Source organism: Gavialis gangeticus, unplaced genomic scaffold (genome assembly GCF_001723915.1).
Source record: "Gavialis gangeticus isolate Ggan-Ray unplaced genomic scaffold, GavGan_comp1, whole genome shotgun sequence".
Taxonomy (NCBI): Eukaryota; Metazoa; Chordata; order Crocodylia; family Gavialidae; genus Gavialis; species Gavialis gangeticus.
The window spans coordinates 16,376,998-16,399,482 of record NW_017729019.1 but is presented as its reverse complement, the minus strand read 5'-3'; the positions used below and the strand labels follow the sequence as shown (position 1 = coordinate 16,399,482).

Below are 22,485 nucleotides of genomic sequence, written 5' to 3'. Positions count from 1 at the left end.
CCCCCCCCCCCCCCTTGAGATCTGAAACCGTTACATTTACCTGGAGCCTTCCTGTCGTTGGCTGGGACAGGAAGCGATGTGATCCCATGCAAGATTTTTCCCAGCGGTGTCTCCAGTCGTGTCAAAGCCAGGATGAGAATGTGTGACATCTTGGGATTTCTGGGCTCATGAGCCCAGCGGTCTCAGAAAAAGCGTGTGAAGTTGTGATTTTTGGGTGTCCCAGGAGGGACACCTGAAAGGAACTAGATTTTCAGACAGTGCTGGGCAACCATCCTCTGAAAATCAGGCCTCTTTAAAGTGCCTTCAGTTGGGCACCTAAAATGACTCGTCCCTTTGGAGCATCTTATCCAGAGAGACTTCTTGAAGTGCCCTAATCAGCAATCTATACCGTGGCGCAGTGTGCTTGATTGACTGTGCATTGCAGTGCGTGCTGTATGCGACGCGGAGTCAGTGCCTGCCCCATACAGCCCACGCTGCACGCAGCTCATGGCTATCGGGCGTGGGATATCCCGCGCCAGGACCCCCTGCTTCCGCTTGCGTGAGTGGCAGGGTGTTTTCCATGCTGTGAGGTAAAATAGTCATGGTTTTTTTTTTAAATCTTTTAGGTTTTTGTTGTTGTTGTTTTTTTAATGCACTGTGTTTTGATTAAAAAATTTTACTACTGTTTTATAAATAATTGTATAAAAGATTGAACTGGAATGGGTAAAAAAAATTATTAAAATATATTTATTTACAACCTATCAGCGAATCGTATTTTTTTTTCTGTGGGGAGGAGGGCAGAGATGGCGACAGTCCCTTGCTTTCCTACCATGTCTTTCATCCCAGAGATCTCCAAGCACTCGGCTTGGGCAAAATGGTGTCTTTATCCCCATTTTTCAAGTGGAGGAAGTTGAGGCGTAGAGGAAAGAAATGACATTCTCAAGGTCATAGGTGGCCAGGATACTTTTAAAAGGGCCCAACTGGAGTCAGAGTTTCAGCAAAGCTCAGCTCTTAATTTAATCATCCAACTAAGCATCCATGTTTTCAAGAAGAGCCTGTTTCGGGTGTGGAGTTGTGCTGACAATCTGGCCATGTGAAGGTCACCAAGGGGGTACTGGTGGGGTCTAAAAGACGCGGTCGTTGTGTATGTGCCTAAATGAAAGCTCTAAAGTTTTGGAAAGTTTGTCCCTTTCCCTGTCATTTTGAAAGACCCCGATTCTGAGTTTCCGGCTCTTTGGACATATTACCTGTTGACAAGCCAGCAAGGGAGACGCTATAAAAAATCTGCTCGACTGCCCTAGAGTAGAAGAGGTAAGTCAGGAAAATAAGGACATTGCAAAGAAGTTAAACCGGCCTGACCTGGAATGTTGTGTTCAGTCCTGGTCACGCCGTATGAAACGAGATGCAGCAGGGCTAGAAGAGGTTCGGGGAAGGGAGGGGAAATGATCAGAAGTTTAGTGAGGCTTGTTTAGGAAGCGAGATGGAGAAGACGGGACCTGGCTGGCTTGCAGAAGAGATGACCCAAGTGCATGAAATAAGGACTGAATGAAAGACGATAAACCGCATGTTCCTGCTCTACCTTTCTCGTCACGCAAGAACAAGCAGCCGTTGACAAGGATTGAAAGGTAACAAACTGGGCATTGGTACAAACAAATGCTTCTGTTTTTTAACATGGCCCATGTTTTAACCTGTGGAACTCATTGCCAGGCGGGGCTGAGGCTGAGAAGCTCTTGTAGAAAGAATAAATCAGTATTATAATGACCCACTTGTTTACACCTCCTCTACCCTGCCTCCCGGAGTCCTGCCCTCCTGGGCCAGCTCCCCTAAACGAGGCAATGTACCCATCTGAAAGCAACCTTGAGCACATTCCTGAGTGCTGCCCTTCTTTTGGGCATTTTTACTGAGCTGCTCCAAGCGGCAACATCACCCCGCTTCTGGGATCTGGTGAATGAGGGAGGAAGGTGTTTCATGGCAGCAGTGCAGACATGCTTTTGCAATTATGTAGGATAAGGGATCTGAAGGCTCCTGGTTCAGGGCATAAGCCAGCCACTAACAGCTCAGGGTCAGGCAGAAATCATGTCTTCTTTTGAAGCGTGGTTGGAGACGAGATGCCAATTTAGGCTTAGTCTGGCACATATTGTCTTTATTGACTGGGTGTTGGAGACCTGACCACTATTAGTTGTTGATACCTCTGAATTCAGTGGTCTCGGGGCCTGCCTTGTAAATTGGTCCTCCTTCCTTTTGCAAAGAGGTCAAATGTTGGGCAGGTTCATATGCTGTTCAATTCAAAGGTGTCTGATGGTACCTGGGATCCCAACTCCAAGACCTTGGGTCACATGGATCCTGGAGCCTTCACCCACAAATGTTAACCTGAGTGCCAGGCAGTGCTGGTGGATAAGCAGTCTACCATATCCACGGTCCAGGCCCATTTCACACGCATAAGATAGACATTTATTTTTGTCCCTGGATGTGTGTGTTTGCTTTGTGCTGCTGTCACTGAGCAAACCCCCACACTTAGTATAAAAGGGGAAATATCACTGCATTTTAAACAAACTGCACAAGGTGGCACTGTTGGCATGGCTCTTCCCTCAGCTCTGGGGCTTGGAATAAGGAAGCCCTGGGATAGGATGGGATGGAAATATATTCATTTTGCTCAGGCATGGGGTCTGCGTAGTGATGGTCAGTGAGAGGACAATAATCGCCGGTTCTTTTAAAGACTCCCAAAACACCCAGCTGTGGTGACTGGATTTTTTTATGAAGCTGTCGAATTTGGGGGTGTTAAATTGAGGTTATTTCTATAGCTACTTTACAGAGTGTTCTCCTCCCTCGTAGGCTGGTGAGCCCAGATCCTGCCCGGTGCCTGTAGCCTGGATATCAAGGGCACAGTCTGAAACATCAGTGCCGGAGGGCGTTTCATGGAGTTGGACAATGCGACAGGTGATTAGACTCCAGATTCTGAAAGCTCCCGTTGCCTCCGTCCTGTGTAGGAGCTGGAGACATCTCCAGTCATTAACGAGGTTCCTTCTTCTAAAGATTATGAAATTCCACGCTGGTTCACCAGGCTATAAATCACCAATGCTCCCATCTAAAGGAGTCTCCAGATCAGGCATTTGCAGCCAAGTAATCCCAGGTTGTTTACAATGTACAGGTGGTTGGTACAGCAAGGCCCTGAACTGTTCATGGGTTGGTTCAGTAAGGGGCCAGGCTCAGCCGCTTAATTAATAACAGAGCGTCTGAGCTCATTTACACCACAGATTTAAAGCCAGAAGGAATCATTATGAGCAGTGAGCCTGGCCTCCCGCGTAGCCAGAGAATTTCACCCACTGCTGCTTAAATCCAGCCCAACAAGCAGTGCAAGTCCACTGATTTCTCTGCAGGTAATCCCGACTGACAACAAGTACAAGCAGAATCAGACCTCCTGCCTTATTGTTATGGCTCAATACCCCTGGACACACATCCCAGGGGCATGCTACACCCAGGTGCACTTACTGCCTCTTCAATGGCTTGCAAGAGAAATCAGAGCAAACCCAGGGCTGGGGTTCCTAAGTTATGACTCCTAACAGCTCTGCCCTTGAACTGCTCAGTGGCCCCGTTACGTTGCTTCACATCTCTCCACTCTCCTTTCTGCAAAATGGGGATAAAACTGGCTTCCTTACCCCAGAGAGGGGGGCTGACAGCTTTATTGTTCATAATGATTCTGTGGCTCCAATCCTATCTGATGGTCTTTCATGCAGTCGTCTTACTTGCCCCTCTGTGAGATAGGACTACCTTAATAGCCTCTGGGGAAAGCAAGGCACAAAGATTTACTCAAGATCACACAGGGAGTCTGTGGCCAGTCAGCTGACTCCACGAGTCCTGGAGGTTGCAGGCTGGTGACCTAATCGCTGAACTCTCTTCCCTTTCTAGCGATTCACGCAGCAAGCGGAAGATGTTGGGTGTTGTCAGGATATCTGGAAGCTCCGGGAGGAAGACCAAGTCAACGGCTTCACTTCTCTGGCCCAGTGCGACTCCATGGAACGAAGGTAAGGTTTATTCCCCAAACATGACACTCCCTGTGTGAGCATCTCCAGCTAGGGAGAGGGGGGCAGCTTGGTCTGTGATGGAGCTAGTCACTGCTTAACATGCAACTGGATGGTGTTCAGACGCGGCAGTGACAACTATGGTATAAACAGCCTTGTAGGATGGAATGAGGCATTACCGGCTTCCACAAACCTGCCCCTTGGATCTGGAGAGGACAAATGTGTTGGGTCTGGCTTGGCTCCATGCCACAGCCCAGCAGAAGTGCACCTTGCATAGCCACCTTTGTGACGGACATGAGTTATCTGGTGCAGGCAGGGCCTGAGTTGGTGGCTTCCAGAGCCGGTATTAATCATCTCTCTCCACCAAAAGAGCTTCAAGGAGCTGTTGAGTCAAGGACTCTCCAGGGCTGTTGAGCAGGGCATGGGCCCCACCTACTTTGCCCTCACTCACTTGGACATGATGCAGGGAGGTTGGCAGCCTGGTAGCACCTCTGGAGCCTGAGCCCCTCTCTGCTCTCTCCAGCTGGGACACGGGGCGTGGCTGCTGGGAACATCAAGGGGGTCTTTCCTGCCTTTTCTGAGAATTAAGGGCAAGACACAGCAATGCAGCCCTGGATGTGTGACCCAAATAGGGGCTCCAGAGAGGTTCAAGAAGAGATCTTAGAGGCAGGACTCTGGGGTCACATTCTGAGCTCTGCAAGAGCACGGCGTTTAGTGATTAAGAGGCACGGGGGGCAGTTGTATTCTCGTGATTGGGAAGCAATGAAGTCAAGTGGTTGGATTTAGGATGTGGGAGACCTGGGCTCTCTTCCCAGCTCTGCCACTGCCTTGCTGGGTGACTCTGAGCACATCAGATCGGCTTTTTGTGCCTCAGTTTCCCTACATGTAAAATGGGGATAATGATACTGACTTTCGGTGCAATGCTCTGGTGAATAATGCCTTAGTGGTCCAAGCAGAGGGGCTGAGTGTCAGGCTCTGGGTCACAGCTCCAGCAGGGAAGTGTGGTCCAGCAGTTAAAGCTGGCAGTGACTCTTGGTTTATCTCACCAGCGCTGTAACTGAGCAGTTATGTGACTGTGGCTCGGTCAACTGCAGGCCAGAAATGCTCATCCAGGGGCACCTAAATAAGTGACCTGACTGCTGAGCGCTCTTGATCCCCACTGACTCCAGCCTTACACCCGTTCGAGGCCAGAGCCTGCCCAGGTGAGTGCCAAGATTTCTAAAGCTTCCTCCACCGCGATGGGAGATCCTGTCTGACCCCAGGCCTGGCCTGGCAGACAACCTTGCCTAAAGCAAGGAGGCTGCCTCCCCCAGCCCAGCCTCCCCCACAATCAGACATTCACGCTGGCCCATCGCAGCATCCTGCGGTGCATCCGAGGGCTCTGGGCCCTGTAACCATGGTGACACCTTGCAGCTGCAGGCCTCTGATTAGCAGTCCAGCTGGCTAATTAAACCCTCTGGGAAGGTGGGTGCGTATCTCAGGCAGACAAGCCCGAATCCTACCTGAGGAGCCGTGCCGGCCTCTTTGAGCCTGAGAGGGCTGCCGTCGGCTTCCACCGAGGAGCAGGTATTCTTGTTCCTCTGCTGTCGTGGAGGGGGGACAGGGGGTGGGTTCTGCATTTCCCCGAGCAGGGACCATCTCAGTGGGATAAGCTCCCCACCCAGCCACCTCCTCAAACAGGTTCCTCTAGTCCTCCTCAAACACCTAGGTGTCTGGGCGATGGATCCAAGGGAAAGGAACGGGCCATCTCTTGCTGGCGGCATGGTCCTCCTCCACCAGCCTGCCTCCAGGGCAGCGAACCAAGGGGATGTGTCCGGGGACAGAGGGAGCATCGAATCCTTGCCCTGAAAGGCCCAGCCTTTGCAGCCACGCTGCCAAGTCCCGGAGCAAAGGAGAGACCAAGCACCGTTGTTGTGATCGGGTATCTCAGCCCCCTTCCGAGCACCGAGGGGTGGTTCGGATGTGGGACTGGTTTGGGTTTGTGATAAAGGAAGACGGAGCGCTTGTAAAATGATGATGCAGATCCGGATCTGGATTTTTACGTGTCCTGAAATCAGAGGGAACGGACCTGAGCCACCTCCACCTGTTTGGTTCACACCTCCTCTGTGGAGAAGGTGAGAACCGAATTACTGGATCCATTTCTCTCGGCCTTTGGTTAGGACGGACGGCTCGACTGGAAACTCATTGAAGTCAACGTGGGGAAAAAAATCCCATTTGGGCCAGACCTCAAATGCCGTATTGATTTTCCTTAGCTCGCTTGCTTTCTGTCGGGTGACTAGCAGGGGGCAGTGTTTACTGATTTGGTCTGTCTTTTCCATCATCCCATGGAGTTAATGTTTTCAGGTGATTTAGGAGCTTTTGTGTCCTTAGGAATTTAGGCTCCTAAGTCATTTTGGACTTCAGAAGTAAGCTCCATTTTGCTTTTGAGAAGGTTTGCTCCGTGCATTTTGCTGAGGGTTCGCTGGTGGTCTACAACTGAGGCCAAGGCCAGCTTCTGCCATCCGTGTCCTGTGTGATGTAGACAAATCACTTAGTTTCTCTGAGCCAGATTTTTAAAGGTATTTAGTCACCTAATCACCTAAGTGATTAGGGATTCCCCCGTCTTCATCTGTGCTCTCAGAAGGCGCTTAGGTAGTATAGCAATGGTAGCCATTAAGTTCCTAAAATAGCTGGGATCCTTTCCATCCTGAATTCTCCCGCAGTGCGATCCAGAATAAATCCCTCGGGAATAACGTGCTCCGTTGTACAACTGTGTGTGGGGCGGGGGAGGGCTGAGCATATGCTCAGCCAGGCGCATCACATGTCCAAAGCTTTAAGTGAGATGGCTTGCTTCCATCAAGGCCTCTTAAAAAATAAAAAGCCTGTTCTGCATCCCCCCCTACACATATGCAGCCATCCCTGCTGTCTGCAAATGACTGAATTTTGTTTAAAAAACCCCCAAAAAACCTTAAAATAGACTTCCCAGGATGGAAAATCACAGAGGCTAATCTTGGAAACTTTATTAAAAGAAGTGGGGAAAAAGAGAGTGGGGGGGAGGAGAGGAGGAAAGAGAGAGACAGAGACAGAAAGAAAGTAGTTTCAGACACTTAAAAAAAAATCCCTGATTTGATTTATCTAGGGAGTGTGAACACTAAATAGAGAACAACGCCTGAAGTGTGAATTATTTCCTATATTAACACAGAGAAAAACTGATAGCCTTTTCATGTCAAGAGAATAGCGAGGAGGGGAGGGAGCGGGGAGAATGACATTGTTCAATCTCTGGGTTTGCTCACTCTTTATCAGGCTGAGATCAAAATTTATTCCCAGGATGAGGCCTGCGGCCCGGCTGAGGCCCTAGAGATTTTTAAGGGCCTAATTAAGAAAACAGGATGAAAATGGCGAAATAAGAGGGCAATTTACTTCTTGCAGAATAGGGAGATCAAATCAACTTATGAGCAATTAATGTGCACAAGGAGAGAATAAAGGGATGCCGGGATATGGTAGAGGGCCTCATTTTAATGACATGCTCTGGTGTTGGCATAGAGGATTACTCTGAAGGTCAGATGTAGATTGAAATGACCTTGCAGATTCTTAACCCTCCTTCCAATTAATAGAACCAACTCAGAAATGCAAAAGACCCTGGCTTGGAGCGCTGTCATCCCTTTATGTTCAGAAGGAAAAAAAAAATAAAGGGGAGAGAGGACGAAAGGGGTTTTCCTTCAGTTCAACAACAGCCACTAAAGATGGGGACTCGGGCAGGCAGGAGAGAAGGGCTCTTAATTGCAGCACATGAGACACCCAAAGGAAAAAAAAAAAAAAGAAAACCGGTGTCGAGCTGCAAAGTAGATATAAAAAGGCCAGAGAGGGTGAGACGGGGTTGCCGTTCTCATGAATAAGCCCCTGTGCACACATGAGCACCCTGTGAGAACGGCAGCCCATGTGCGGAGCATGTGAGAGGCGATGCACTCCCGCTGCCTTCCCCGGGGCGCGCTCTGGCACGGGGAAGCAGCACAGCGTGGGGGTGCGAGGGCACGGACCGGCTTCTCACGCGGGTGCTTACACCCGAGCATGCATGACCTGGAATGGGCACTGCCCTTCTGCTGAGGTGTCAGTGGCTGCACAAGGGCTGAGAGGAAGGCGACTTCCTGGACCGGTCGTGCACCTGAAGCAAACTCTAAGGGTCTTCACGATGGGCTTTCCCTCTGCCTTGTGCCAAGTGGGTGCTGCCATGGGTGCATAGTTTGACATGGAACAGAGGTAAGTACCCACCAGAGATGCTGGGCAGGCAGAAGGAAGCCCATCCTGCTGTTTGAATGCTGCAAACCCCTCTCTTTTTTCCCTTGCCTTGTTTGCTCATGGAGCATAACTCAGGGAGGTGCCTTCATGGCAACCGGGGCAACCATAATGTGGTGCCATATAGAGCAGGGGGGCAGGGGGAGCTCAACCCGCAGATCCCGTTGCCTCCAGACTCCAAACAAACTAACGATTGGCTGCGGGATGAGGATCTCTATGACCTCCACTATCTAGATGAGGTTTCTTGTGGATAACACGGGCTGGATTCTCAGGAGATCCCAGACCCCAACATCTGCCATAAAGCTGCAGTTAAACTGGCCAATTTTAGAAGTGCTCAAAACCCAGAAAGCACGGTGGGATCTCCCCATTTCCAGCCCCATAGAGAGCACTGGGAGCGGTGGTGGGCAGAGCCTTTGAAAAAGTGACCTTAGTGACTGCATGGACCCATCAGCGGCCTCTCTTAGCTTCCCATTATTGCATCGGTTCTTTGTCACTACACAAGAGCCAATACATTACGACTAATAAAAAAAATAATAGTTGGGGATGGTCCTGCTTTGAGCAGGGGGTTGGACTCGATGACCTCCTGAGGTCCCTTCCAGCCCTCATTTTCTATGAATCTATGAATACATGTGAAACTGGGCTAAACTGGAGGTGATTGGAGCTCTGGCTGCATTACAGAAGCGCCACAGTAAGATGCATCCTCTGGCCCCAAACCAGTGCAGTCTTAATAAGCAAAGGGTGGGGCAGGGAAACTGAGGCACAAAGGGTGGAAGTGAACTTGCCCATAGTCACAGGTGTGGTCAGGTTCCTGACACCCAGGGCTGTGTCCTCCCCAAGTGGACCATGCTTAGGTTTATCCTGGCAAAGGCCATCTTCCAGCACAGTGTGGATCTAGTCCAAATTTACCCACATGTGTGTGGGGTGGGATTCTGCTTTGGACTCATCTATTAATGTAAGCAGCCATTCACTGAACTCCATAACCCTCTGGAGCCACATCTGCGGTGCCTTTTGCATGGGGTAGCAAAAAATTCAGGGGGCAAGAGTTCTGCTGGCATCCATGTTGGCAGGGCTCAAAGCACTGGATGAATAAATCATGCGGTGACCACAGGGTGAATAGCTCGAGAGAGAGGGGGCTCGGGACTGCTTCTCACTTTTGCACCTGACAACCCAGGGGGAGGCTGGACACATCATTCACTTCCCACGTCTCATGGGACACAGGGAGGGAGGATGCTCTGGAGAGAAGGCCCCTAGCAACAACCTTAGTGGCTTGATTTGCTGAGCCATTGAATGTGATGTGCTTATATCTTAAGAAGTCGTCTGGTGTGGCCTAAAGAGTGGCAAGCCATAGTCTGCCCTACTGACAGGTCAGGGAGGCCTGACACAAGTACCCAGGGGGCAGGTGGCAAGTGGAGCAAGCAGGGAATAGGGGGACCATTGGCTTCACCGATCTCAGTGGGGCTCCCTTTCCACGGCACCCTGGTGAGCATCTTGAGGAGGAGGGAAGCGGGGAATTACAGGGCTTCACAGACGGGCGATGCAGACTTCTCTTTCCCTGAGACAGGACAGTCCAGCCTGCCGGCAGGGAGGGCTGAATGCCAGTGCTGAGCAGGGAGGCTGCATGGGATACGAGTGGCCACACGAGAGTGCTAGATGGTTACTGGAAAAAAAATCAGCTGAAGGCTTGGAGCCTGGATTCGGCGGAGCTCTGGTTCTGGGCTTGGGGCAGGGAACAGTGGAGAGTAAAAGTTGCTGGCAGTGGAAGGCATTGCCTGGGCTTTGTGTGAGTTAGAGCAGTCCTGAGCTGTCCCCAAGCTGTGTCCTGCTTTCCATACCCCCACTGCACCTTTGAAAGCAGAGAGGAGCCATACTGCAGATTTTCTCTCCTCACCCCCCTCCAGCATACCCCCTAATCTGCTTGGGAAGCCAGACTCTTGCACAAGGTTTTCACCAGCCAGTGAAATCCATGCAGGGAGGATTATGTGGGGACTCGTAGCCCTGAGCTGAAGGTTACTTTTGGGGTTAATGGCCAGAGCTGGGAAATGCAGAATGGGATGGAGGGGAGTTGGCAGAGCTATGGAGCTAGAATAGCAGGAGGGTTGGATTGAGGTGCTGGGAGTGAGATACCATAGGGGAAACTGGTATAAAATCTCCCTGCAGGGAGACCTCTCAGCTCTCAGCTGCCCTGCAGGGAGATTTTATACCAGTTTCCCCTATGGTATCTCACTCCCAGCACCTCAATCCATGAGCTAATGGTAAGAGATGGAGTTGGGTTTTATTGCCAGCTGGGAACCTGAAGGGCCCCGAACCACTCAGTCAGCACCCACTTTCCCCCTCTGTCAGTAGAGATAATTGTACTTGCCTTGCAGGGCAGCTGAGAGGTTTAATAAATTACTTACCTTGCCAGTTGATATCTCTTGGTTGACATTATCCCCCTTGGCTGAGAATGACAGGGGCCTGGAGCAGCAGGGAACAGAGCAGGCATGGGTGTGTTGTTTGTGGGAATTGTTGTGCTCTGTGGATTTGAACCACACGTATGTGAAGGGCACGTTACAAAATAAGGGTTCGTCAGATTTTTCTTCCCTATTAATTCAAATTAGTGGTAGAGAAGCATGCAGAGGGCCCAAGATCTGGGGGCCACGGTGCAGGGGGCTGCACATGCACATGACAAAAGTCAGAGCCTCTCTCGAGGAGCTCGCAGCATAAACGAGACAAAGGGTGGAAGAGAAAATGCCTTTGCCAAGTCATGCACCAGCTCAGTGCCAGAGCAAGGAGCAAAGCCCGTATCTCTGGGGTCCCTGTCTAGTGATATGTGCAGTGGATGACTTTGCCTCCCATATGGCCTCCTGGAACTGCCCGGTGGCTTTCCTTTTCCCCAGTCTGTTGCTGAAACTTCTTCCCTGGACACCACAGGCACAGCAGTGCTGAGGTTAGCCAGGGGACGGGAAGGAGCCTAGCTTCTGGACTGACAGTGGAGTTAGCACAGCCAGGGGAAAGCATATCCAAGCCCCGCTGTGCAGTCCTTAATCTGGCCTGCATTAGACAAGCCTACTTGGTCCAACTCCTCTTGGTGTCTCTACTTGGATAAACCCCCAGCGGGAGACCTGGGAGCAAGTATCTGCTGGAATAAGGGCTGAGGAAAAGCAGCCTGGAACCAGAAGGAGAAGCTCAGGCTTTATCCCACTGCATACTTGAATCTGTAACGTTGGTCCCCTCTCCCTGCATGGCTGCCCCTGCGACGAAGGCCATGCTTCCTCTCTTCCTGGGTCCACTTTAGGCCTAGCACTCCTCTCTCATGCAGATGCGGATCAGAGGTATTCCTGTGGAAGGTGATGGCATTTTCTCCATGCAAGGGGGATCAGCCCTCTTTGAATTCTGGCCTTGCTACTGGGAAGAGGAGCAGGGGAGGGGACACATCTTTTCCCACTCTGCAAAGGGCCCCTCTTTGGGCCACGCCACCAGAAATACTCCACGTCCAAGGCTTAGCCTGGGGCTGGATTCTTTGCACCTCGCTCCTTGGTGGGCTCTGCTGATTTCAAGCTCTCCTCGTGGGCACTTTCCCAGTGAGTCAGTTAGTTTGGTGAGGATGCTGATACCACGACCCTCAGCTGTGCTGGGAGCATCATGTATAGGAGCATCATGACATGAACCAGGCAGGCATTTCCAACCATAGCCCCCAAATGCTTTAAGCATCCTTCAGCCACACGTGTTCTGGGCACTTCTGGGGTCCCTGAGTTCTTCTCCTGACCCACGTCTTTCCTTGTGGAGTGGGGTATGAGGGCACCGCGCGGCCGCCTGATTCAGAGTGACACCCCAGGGAATGTGCTTCCCAGTATAGCTTTATCGTCTGGGTAGCCGGCCCTGACTTCCAAGGGGCATGCATTTAAATGCTTGGGATTTGAGGCGAGGGGCTCAGGCAGGAGTGTTGAAGAGGAGAAGGAGCAGCGATGTTGGGGCATGTTGGGGGGAGAAGCAGGCAGGAGAGAAATGGGAGAGGGAAAGGGAGTGAACAGGAGACCAAGGCACAGAGAGAGAGAGAGGTGTTCTGGATGGGGGAGAGGTGTAAAGCCAGATCCTTGTGCCAAACCATGCTCTTTTTGGAGAGTGTGGGCCTAAGGGAGCAGGAATTTTTTTCTGCCACAATGAATATGAGCCCAAGGAAGGGAGGCAAGTTTCGGGTGAGTAGTATCAGGTTGTCTCAGTCACCCAGCTGCTTCCTCAGCCCCTTCCAGGCCAGAACTGGTATTGGCGCTGGAGCCAAGCTTTGCAAAGCCAGGAGGGTTAAAAATAAACCCGGCTGCAGACTAGAGGAGACAAAGGGCCTGAATTTCAGTCTCTGAGCAGCCACCGCTCCCTTTGGAGTCTGGGGACTCAGCACTGCTGAAAAAACCCAGGCTCCGAGAGTTTAAATATCAGGCTGCACAAGCTGCCAGCAAATCCAGGGAGGAAGGAATGGCTCCTAAAGGAAGTCTGCTGTTGAATTAGGCCATAGGGAAGCAGAGGGGCTGCTGGACAGTAGCCACGAGAGCTGGGATTACGATCACGAGCAGACACTAGCTGGCAACAGGGGAATAGAGAACGGAAATGGGAAGTGCCAAGTGCTGCTTTCCAGAGGTTTGGTTGCAAAGCCACTTCTCCAGGACAGAGTCCCTAGAGGGGACTGAGAAGGGCTCCCTCTCAGTGGGAAATGGGGCTTGATATCTCCCGGTAGGAGAGCTGTTAGCCAAGTTCTGAGCTGCGGCCGCTGCCAAGTTGGCTGAGGACTGAACTGGGAATCTTTACAGCGACCAGCCTGAGTTGCTACAGGTTGGACCAAAACTCCCTCACAGCTGCTGTAACAAACTCGTATCCAGCACAGATCAAACGCATGCAGCGTGCACCCGCTAGTGGCTCCTGCAGCCACCTGTCAGTGCCACCACTGAGCCGTGGAGCTGGGTAAGGTGTTTTGCAAATGGAAAAGTTTGGGTTTGTTCTTGAAGATTTTCGCCCCCAAAAGGTCTGCGCTAGACATGAGCAAGGCAGTGGAAAACCATGCAGCTAAATGCCACTGACATATTTAGTTCATCAGAACCTGAGCCCGTCTCAGAATCAGGCCCCGGGTTTGGGTGCTGAGCCTTTCTGAAAGCTGTGGCCCTAATAGAAGCCAGGTTTTGGATCCACTTTGCATTCATGTTGCATAAGGCTCTCCAGTGCTTGTACCTCTTGCCTTTGCACAGCACAAGCTCCCAGCTGATGTATTGGTTGGGACCCTGAAACCCATACGTACCTCAGCCCAGAAGAAGGGCCCGTTCAGCGAGGCACAGCCGGTGGTTTGGAAGTTATCTGGGTGCCAGCACAGCAAAGCAGCTGCTTCTGCCTGAACTTTCATCTGCAGGACCAAAGTGGCTGCACTGTTGAGCTGCTTGAGCTGAATGGCCCATAGGATTGGGGTAAAAGGGACTGGGTACAGGTGCGGGTCAGGTTGTGCAGCTGAAGTGTTTCCCTCTGAGCGACTTCAATCCCAACAGTCCCGGCACTGCTTCTTTGAGGCTGAAGCATGTAAATCTTTGGGGCAGCTGCTGCTCCTTAAACACAGGAAAGCTCATTTTACCTTATACTAAGTGAAGCTTCCTCTATATCCCTCCTGGCAGGCAAGGAGTTAAGATAGGCTTTTGAGGGAGTCCATAGTGTGCAACTAGCTTTATTCTCTAGTCTCTTCCCCTAGCTTTGATGCAACTGCTCCTGTAACCGAGTGGTAGGTGGCTGCCTGGAAGACTTTCTTCCCTGCTTGTTTCTCTGCTGGGATCCCCCATTGCATGGGAAGGTAAAGGACTAGAGGCCTAATTAGGACCTCACGTAGGTTGGTCAGGATCAGGGTAACTCCACTGGCTTCAGTGAAGTTATTGCTGGTTTACACCAGAGCAGAAGGGGGAAGAATGAGCCCAGCCTCCTTGGCTTCCAGGATCAGATGCTGTAGATCAGCAAAGGCAAGCAAGGTTCTTGGAGCAGGTGTGATATCTTCTATTAGACCGATTGAGTAGTTGGGAAAAAAGTTCTTGGCAAGCTTTTGGGTGCAGTCACGCTTCTTCAGGCACGGGGAGTCTCTGCTGGTCGAAGACGCCAAAGGATGAAAGATCAGCAAAGCCATTTCAAGAATCCAACCAAGCGGTCGATGGGGAGAGCAATCCCACATCAGCCAGGGTTGACAGAGGTGACCTGAGTGGTCCTGCTTATCGCCTGTGTCTGTGGGCCAAGGCTTGAAGTCAGGCCTCAGGGCTAGGCTGTATGTAGCTTCATGCTGGTCACTATGTGGGGGAGGACAGCACCGTGTCAGCTGGCTCGGGGGGGCAGAATTGGGGCTGGCTTTCTATGCTTTGGTCCCCCTGGGAGTGGATGGCTCCAGGCCTGTGATAGGAAAGCTCCAGGCTGCCTCTGGGACTTGTTCCACTTCTCGAGGCCGTGGTATTTCTGCATGTTCCCCCTCCTCCCCCTCCATCCATCCTCCTTTCCTTCTGGCTAGAGATGAGCCCCTTTCACTGCGGAGCAGCTAATCCATCCTTGCTGCTCCTTCCCCACCTGAAGTCATAATCCTCTGCCGATGACATCAACAAGTTGTTGTGGAAACCGTTGCGATGAGGTCACAAAATGGGGATTACAGTTTCAAGTGGGGAATAGGCAGTGAGACCACAGTGGGTTTTCAGAAACAAAAGCATGTAAACCTCAGTGCGTAGTAAAGAGCAAGAGACCAAAAAGTCTCTGATTCCCATCCAGCGCGGTTCCCAAGGAGAAGGGGCCAGGTTGATCCCAAGGGCAAGTTTGTGGCTCCCGTAGCTTTACTCTGAGGGTGCACTTGGCTTGTTGTTTTTCCATCAGTGGCGCGTTGAGGCATGAGACATCTGGAGAACAAGGAGCCCTTGCAGACAGCTTAATTGCAGCTCAGATTGCTGATGAGAGAGGAGCCACGAGCCAAGCCTGGGTAGCAACTTGCCACACGCTGGTGATGCAATTGGGACCAGAGACAAAAGGACGGTGACTCTGGAAAGGGGAAGGCATTGCAGCAAGGCAGCATGGAGCTGAAGCGAGGACCAGGTAAGCTGGCAGGGAGCCCCAGTGAGAGTTCATGATGAGCTTGGGAGAAGCTGTGAATGCCCCCCATTGGAGCACAAAGTGATGGGGCTGGGGATGGATGAGGCCAGCATTGCTCTGAGGTGGCCTCATGCTCCGTGTGCAGGGATTTTGTGCGTGGTGGCCCTCTGACATGGTCAGTGAACAAAGTGCTGGGTTGATAGCCATGGAGTGCCCAGGACTGATGGTCTGGGTCTACCTAGGGAACAGTACAGCGTGGGCAGCAGCAAGGTCAGCTACCCCCAGGCCCCTGCCAGAGCACCTCAGCCTCCTGTGGGGTTGTATCAGCAATGGTCGGGAGTTGGCTGCTCCCATATGACAGTGTTGGGGGCTGGTTTTATAGGCTGTTGCCCCACTGGGAGCTGATGGCTCTTGGTGCCTGATAAGAAGGCCCTGTGCTGCCTTTGAACCCATTCTGCTTCTGGAGCCCGGTGTCTCCTCAGGGTACATTTGAGAGAGTTGCTAGCCCAATCTTCCTTGGGGCTGCCACCAAGATGGACCAGTTGCAACCTGGTGAGATTTTTCACTCTACATCCGAGCTCTGTGGCTTGTACCTGCCTCTTATTGTGGCATGTGCTGGCCTTGAGAGAGACCCTCTAGTCCCTGATCAGGTGAGTGGCCACAAGCATGTTGGCTCTGAGGTCTGGATGAGCTGGGTCTGCAAGGCTTGCCCAACTCCACATGCTCACGATTCCCAAACACTGCAGGCAGGTGGCTTGTAAAAGGCTCATCCTCCCATGTCAGATGGGATCCTAATCTTCGATGCTGAGCAAAGGTGCGGGGATACTTGGGAGTCCAAGAACTGCCCAAAGCACAGGGACTTGGTGATGTTTCTGGGTGTATCCTGGTGCCACTAGGATACACCCAGAACTGGACCAGATCTCCGTAGCCATTAACCATCCCCACCACATGCCTTTTGAACAATGTCCGTGGAAAGCTTGACAGCAGCTAAGCAATTCATGCTTCCCCCTTACTGAGATGCCAGTGTGTAAGTCAGCAGGCGCTAAGGTGAGGATTCAGACTCCATACAGTTCAGACAATGTGAAGACGGAAAGCAAGGAGGAATGGGAGGTGGGGAACCAGGCGCCAGTCTAAGCGTTTTATTTTTTCCTTTGGTTCTGTCACTGCCAGACTGAAGGACTTGCCCCAGGTCACACAATCAATCTGTGCCTCAGTTTCCCCATTCCCAAAATGAGGAGGATGATCATGCTGACAGCGAGGGTCAATTAATATATGTTTGACTGATTAACACCTGAAGCTCTTCAAGTGGAAGGGGCGCTATAATTGCAGCGTGTTAATATTAAAAAATGGCCTGTTCCCACTTCATATATCAGCTCTCAGAGTGACTTTTGGTGTTGAGGCTGCTGCCAATTAGAACAGCCCGACAGAGTCTGACCCACTGGAGCTCAGTCACCCTGGCTCTCTCCTGCCTTGCGTCTCATTAACAGGACCAAGGCCTAAATTTGAATTATAGACACAACAAGAAGCTGGGCACCAAAAACATTGCATCTGCAAAGCCAGATCTTCCACTCGTGTCAAAAGGCACCGCTGCATTGACTGCAGGTGCACAGTGCTCGTTTATGCCAAGTGAGGATTTGCATTAGCCTTGGTGGCAGAACTCAGCTAGACCTTTCAGAGCCTTGGCTGGGGCTTACAGGGCTGGTCCTTGGAGAAACTGCTAGTTGATTTATCAGCAGGGCAAGATCTCCCAAGAGTCACTCAAAGAGGATAGAGGACTGCATAATGCTAACTGTACAGACCTTTTGCTGATAGCAGAAAAGCTAACCAGAAATGCAGACATTGGACATCTGTTTCTAGTGTTGGAGACAAGAAATGTGGTGAACTCAGACCCTGAGAAAGCTGAGACATACTCTTTGACCTTTGGGAATTTGGGTCTTGGGAGAAGTAGTAAAGATGGGCTCAGTGCTCCTTACAGGCACGCTGCTAAGATCCCAGTAATGCAAGCTGGGTCTTTGGACCCCAGTGCTCTGAGCTCATGGGAAAGCTGGGGGGCCTGGGGAGACTGGTGTTGGGATCCCAGGCACTCTGCCTCCCGGCTTTCGGGAAGCTGCAAGTTCCCAGGATATCGGGTCCTTCAGAGCATAGGGATCCAGCTTTCAGGGGCTGTCAGCTGATGCGCCTAAGGGGCTCCCCCGCTCTTCTTCTCCCACAGTTTGAACCGGCGTCCTTCGGCACTTTTCTCCGCATTCCAGCGCCAGTTTAATCAGCTCACAGTTTTCATCTCGTGCCCTTTTTTTTCCTCTCTTTCTCTCTCCTTTTTTGAGGGGGCAGTGAAATTTATACAATATTTAAGCAGCATAGCAGAGTCCTGGAAGATATTATTAATGTAAAAGGGACAGGCTGGAAATGCACTTGAACCTGGTTACAATTAGAGGGTGATTTTTCTAAAGGTCAATGAATTCAGATAATATCCACAGGGGGGAAAAGAAATTTAATACCTTTTTAGTGAATTAATTAATTATAATATTATATCGGCTTGGGGTTCTTTTCCAGAGTGATTAAGGGAACGATCTGTCTTCAGAGAGGCTGGGGGAAGTCAGCGAGTGAACGAAAGACTGACAGAGGGAGAGAGAGAGCGAGAAGGGGAGAGAGAGAGTTTAATACAAGAATAATGGAGCCTTTTCTTTCCTTTCAAAACTTACTGTATTTCAAGGCCACATGCTCCCTGCCTTGCTGGGCCCAGAACCTTTCATTATGGTCTCACCGAAGGACATAGGAGGCAGAGGCCATCATTATTTATTATTTTTATCTTTTTAGGAAGTGAATTTGGACGGTTTATATATATAATGTCTTCCAGGGCCAGCCACAGCACTGGCCGGGGGACAGGCATGCTGACAACCGCAGGGCTCAGTGACTTGAGGTGGGGGTGGGGGAATGGGATGCACACAGACTGCTTTCTTCACACCTGTCCCCAGCTTGGGGCCTTGGCTGCACCTGGGGGATATCCCATCCTGGACCCCCAAACCCATCACACTCTGCCCAGAGATCCTGAGTGCTTCTCCAGTTCCAATTCTGAATTCTTCCGTGGACAGCTCTGCTGTGGCACCTTCAGCTCCTCCAACCTGAAGGATGCGCTTTCAGTGTGACCCATCCCTTTCTGTTTTGCCAGTTCTCCAGCAAATGCTGTTGCTCCAGCACTGCTTTTCCCAGCCCCCAGCCTTGCTAGGCCACCTCCGTTCTGTTGTCCATCGGGTTTCCCCTGGTTGCTACAGGATGAATGAACTCTTGCGATGACCTGAAGGTAAACCACTGGTGTCTCTGTGCTGCAAGGGCTTCACATTGCCCTGCGCACAGCATGGCCCCCCTCCTCCCTGCCTTGCTCCTGACCTGCTGGTGAAGCAGGGGAGCCCAAGCAGAAAGCCCCAGTGGTGGTCCTCTGAGAGCTGGTACCTTGCACACCGCTGCTGGGACATGCTGCTTTCTGGGCAGCATTTTCCTTTGTCTGCAGTGATCCACCACTCCCAGACAGCTGTGATGCCAGGCCCCCTGCCTCCTGAGATCCCCTCAGCAGTGTAAAAGAGGGGCTGCTGTTTGTGATCTAGCAAAGGCTATGACGTACTGAGAGTGGAGGCCCCATATGTGCTGGCCTCGGGTACTTCTTCCAGCACTCCAGCCTGGCTCAGTTCAGCCCCTCTAGGCTGGCAACATGGCTCATAGGACACAGGGCTGCAGTCAGCACTCCAGGGCTTTGCTACTGGCCTGCTCTGGGGAGTCCTTTTCCTTGGCTGCAAAGCAACGAAGGTTGCAAAGGACTTTGAGACTTCCCATGCGGCTCACTTCCAGCACCCCTTTCCATAGCATGTTCTGTCAGGGGGGTCGCATCCATGAGGCTGAGAATCTGGACTCTTGAATCCCGTATGGGTGAGCTTAGGCAAGTCATTTCCCTTCTGCGTGCCTCAGCTTCCCCATCTGTAAAGTGGGGATAGCATAACTCACCTCTGCAAAAGGCTATGCTTCTGCAGGCTTGGGGGCTCTGCCTCTGGTTGCCCCCTGGAAGTCCTGCAATAGCTTCAGTTCAGAGTCCCTTGCTCCACAGCCTTCTGCAATGTTAGTTTATCTGCCGTCCACGCCGAGACTGGAATTTACACTCTTAGCTAATCCACCCAGCCACTGAAATTAATTATAGCCTTGTACATTAAAAATTAACATAACCTTTCTAGATATATGTCCTTATAGCACAGGCGTGGGCCAGGTTCCCAGAGCTGCCTGTAATTGGAGTTACTTTTTTCTAAATCTTTCCCCCTTGTTTTTTAAAGATGTGGACATTTGAACTCATTAATCATGGATCCTGGTAGCTGGTAAAGTTTAAAAGGCCTGTAATTGCATTCTGCCCTGCAGCGTCTATAGGGAGGTGGAGGTGGTGGTGGTGGTGTGGGGGGGGAGGTGTGTCTTATTTATCACGAATATTCACGTTCGTGCATGTGGAGCCAGGGGGGGATGAGAAGGGGTGTGGGGGAATCTGGGAGTCAATCAACCCCAGATGGGGCTGGACTCGATGATCTTCTGAGGTCCCTTCCAGTCCTAATGGCTATGAAAAACCCTTCTGGAACCCATGTGTTGGGGAGCGGTTTTCCATGGCACAGCTGACATGCGTGATGTCGCGTGCACCTTTGTGAACACGGGGCTTTCAGCATGTGTGCATGATGCTGAAGCATAGGCATGGGGTGTGCTCAAAGATGTGAGTGGGGCTTGGGGTGTGTTGCACAGGGCTCCTCTACCTAGGGCAATTGCCTGAAACAGCTACTGCAGGAGAAGCGAGTCCACGAGAGCTCCTTGGGAACCGCTACCAATGTCGACTCTTGTCCCAAAAGGGAGTTTGGAATTAAAATGATCGTTATTCCAGAAGAGCGTGCCCACATGGGGAATGACCCCAGAACAGCTTGTTCTGCAATAGCTATTCCAGCCAATTTCCCCTTGTAGAAAACCCTGAAGGCCCTGCCAGATTCTGGAAGGCGTGTTTGGCCCACAGCCATAGCATGGTTATACCTAAGCTAAATTCCCCACTTGGTTGCCTCCTCCTGCCCCATCTCTTTCTCTTCATCCCGACAACTTCTTTATTGCCACAACCCCCTTAGCCCTTTCTCCCCCTCTTCTCTTTGATCTTCTTTGTTCCTATCTCTTCACTCCTTCATTTCTGTCATGGGCTCATTTCTTTCTTCCATTCATGCAGGGGCTTCAAGTGAAGGGGTCACCTTATCAATTCAACTGCCTTTCCTAAGTTAGCTAGAGAGCTGTCATCTCTTCCAGAACGTCCCTGGTGCTGTCAAGTCCCTATCTGAGGTCTCGCGAGTGAAGGCCTCCACATTGGTGCAGAGCCCATTTTTAGACGAACCAAATCAAAACCCATGTTGGCACAAGCAGATGCAAGTCCACTGAAGTCGAGGAAGCTGTCTGCTTATGCCGTGCTTTCTTACGGGTGTAGTAACCCAGGCTTTTGTGTCGTGCATCATGGAAGGGATTAGACTCTGTGGCAGCTTTAACTGGCCTGAAGAACAAGCCTTACAGCAAAGATCAGCACTCTGGGTGCCAAGCTCTTTGGAAAACCATCCATCGATATCATGCCAGGAACAGCTGGGCAGTAAGCGCTTTTGAGAAGTTGGCTCTGATTTAAATGCCTAAATGGGAGCAGAGCCCTGGCCCTAATTCAGAGTGCTAAGCCCTTAGACATCAAGTTCTGGGATGTTGTGGCCATCTGAGCCCAGTGCTGGCTGAGAGATTAGCCCTAAGGTGATGCCTGTAGTCTGCAGAAGAGATTTGATAGCAGCCTTCAACTCCCTGCAGGGCGGCTGCAAAGAGGATGGAGGTGGCCTGTTCTCAGTGGTGGCAGACGACAGAACAAGGGGCAATGGGCACAAGTGGCAGCGAGGGAAGTTTAGATCAGATATTAGGAAGAACTTTCTCACTAGGAGGGTAGTAAAGCACTGGAACAGGCTTCACAGAGAGGTTGTGGAGTCTGTCTTTGGAGGGTTTTTAACACCTGGATGGATAAAGCCTTGGCTGGGATTATGTAGTTGGGGCTGGTCCTGCTTTGAGCGGGGGGTCGGATTTGATGACTTCCTGAGGTCCCTTCCAACCCTCATTTTCTGTGATTCGGTGATGCTATTGCCTTACGGTAGTCATGAGGGAAAGAGACCAAGCTGTTTAAGGGGCTCCTAACCATCCTGATGGCTGGGGTTTGCCCAGTCCAGCCAAACCCCCTGCCTGGCAGGAGGTAGCACTGCTGTGGAGAGGGGATGCCCCAAAGACCGGGGGTCATTACCCCTCTCAGAGCTCCCCAGTTTCTGCAAGTGGCTTCTGGCCTTCCTCGGCATTTACATAGCACTTAATATGCTGGAATTGCTGTGCAGGCCTCAAGGGCGACGGGCCAAATCCTCAGCTGACATAAATCGCTGTAGCTCCATTGAAGTCGACAGAGCTATGCCAGCTCAGCCCGGCTGAGAAGCTGACTCAGTGTTTTCAAAAGGAGCCACCAATCTTTTCTTCTTTTTCTTTTCCTCAGTTTCTCATTTGGCTGCATCTACTTGACCTTCATCACAGCCCACTGAGGGACACGTGGAAGGGGGCTAGGGGCATGCTGTAATATCCAAATGGGGAAATGTGTTGCAGAGTCACTAGGCAGGGACTTCCTTGCAGCTCTGCAGTTTCTCAGTGGCAGAGCTGGGACTCGGCCTCGGCCTCGGCCTCCAGCATTCGGTTTGTTGCTTGTGAAGGGCTTTGGGAGCCTGTGGGATGAACGGTCCTCGCAGACACACGCTGGGTTATTTTCATGCACTGACTGTCCAGTTAGCATCGAGCAAGGAAGGTGCACACAGGACACAGCAGACTCCTCATCGCTGCAAAGCCATGACCCCCAGCTCCAGCCTCCGCCTTTGTGCTCTTCCCTGTGGGGAAAGGCTGGGCTGGCAGCCTGGGCTCCAAATTTCCTGGTTCAGTCAGGTCTTCCTATGTTGGTCTAAAAGTCTGTGCGTGTGGAGCGTCTTCTGTTTCTGCCCTCAGGCTGAGTCCATCCGTTGCCTCCCCCACCGCTACCCCAAGGCACGTAGGGAGGCAGGGCAGGACAGTCATGCTTACACCATCCCTGGCCAGGCTAGCC

The 22,485-nt window shown here is 51.5% G+C and overlaps 1 protein-coding gene across 1 annotated transcript in view; it reads left to right on the top strand.

The window, feature by feature from the left end:
* The window catches only part of TFEB (transcription factor EB), a 53,203-nt gene that overhangs the window by 12,224 nt on the left and 18,494 nt on the right, over positions 1-22,485 (top strand). Inside the window, exon 8 of the mRNA XM_019514228.1 lies at positions 3,886-4,001. Within this exon, the coding sequence (XP_019369773.1) occupies positions 3,886-4,001 (116 nt within the window). The remainder of the gene's footprint in view (positions 1-3,885; positions 4,002-22,485) is intronic.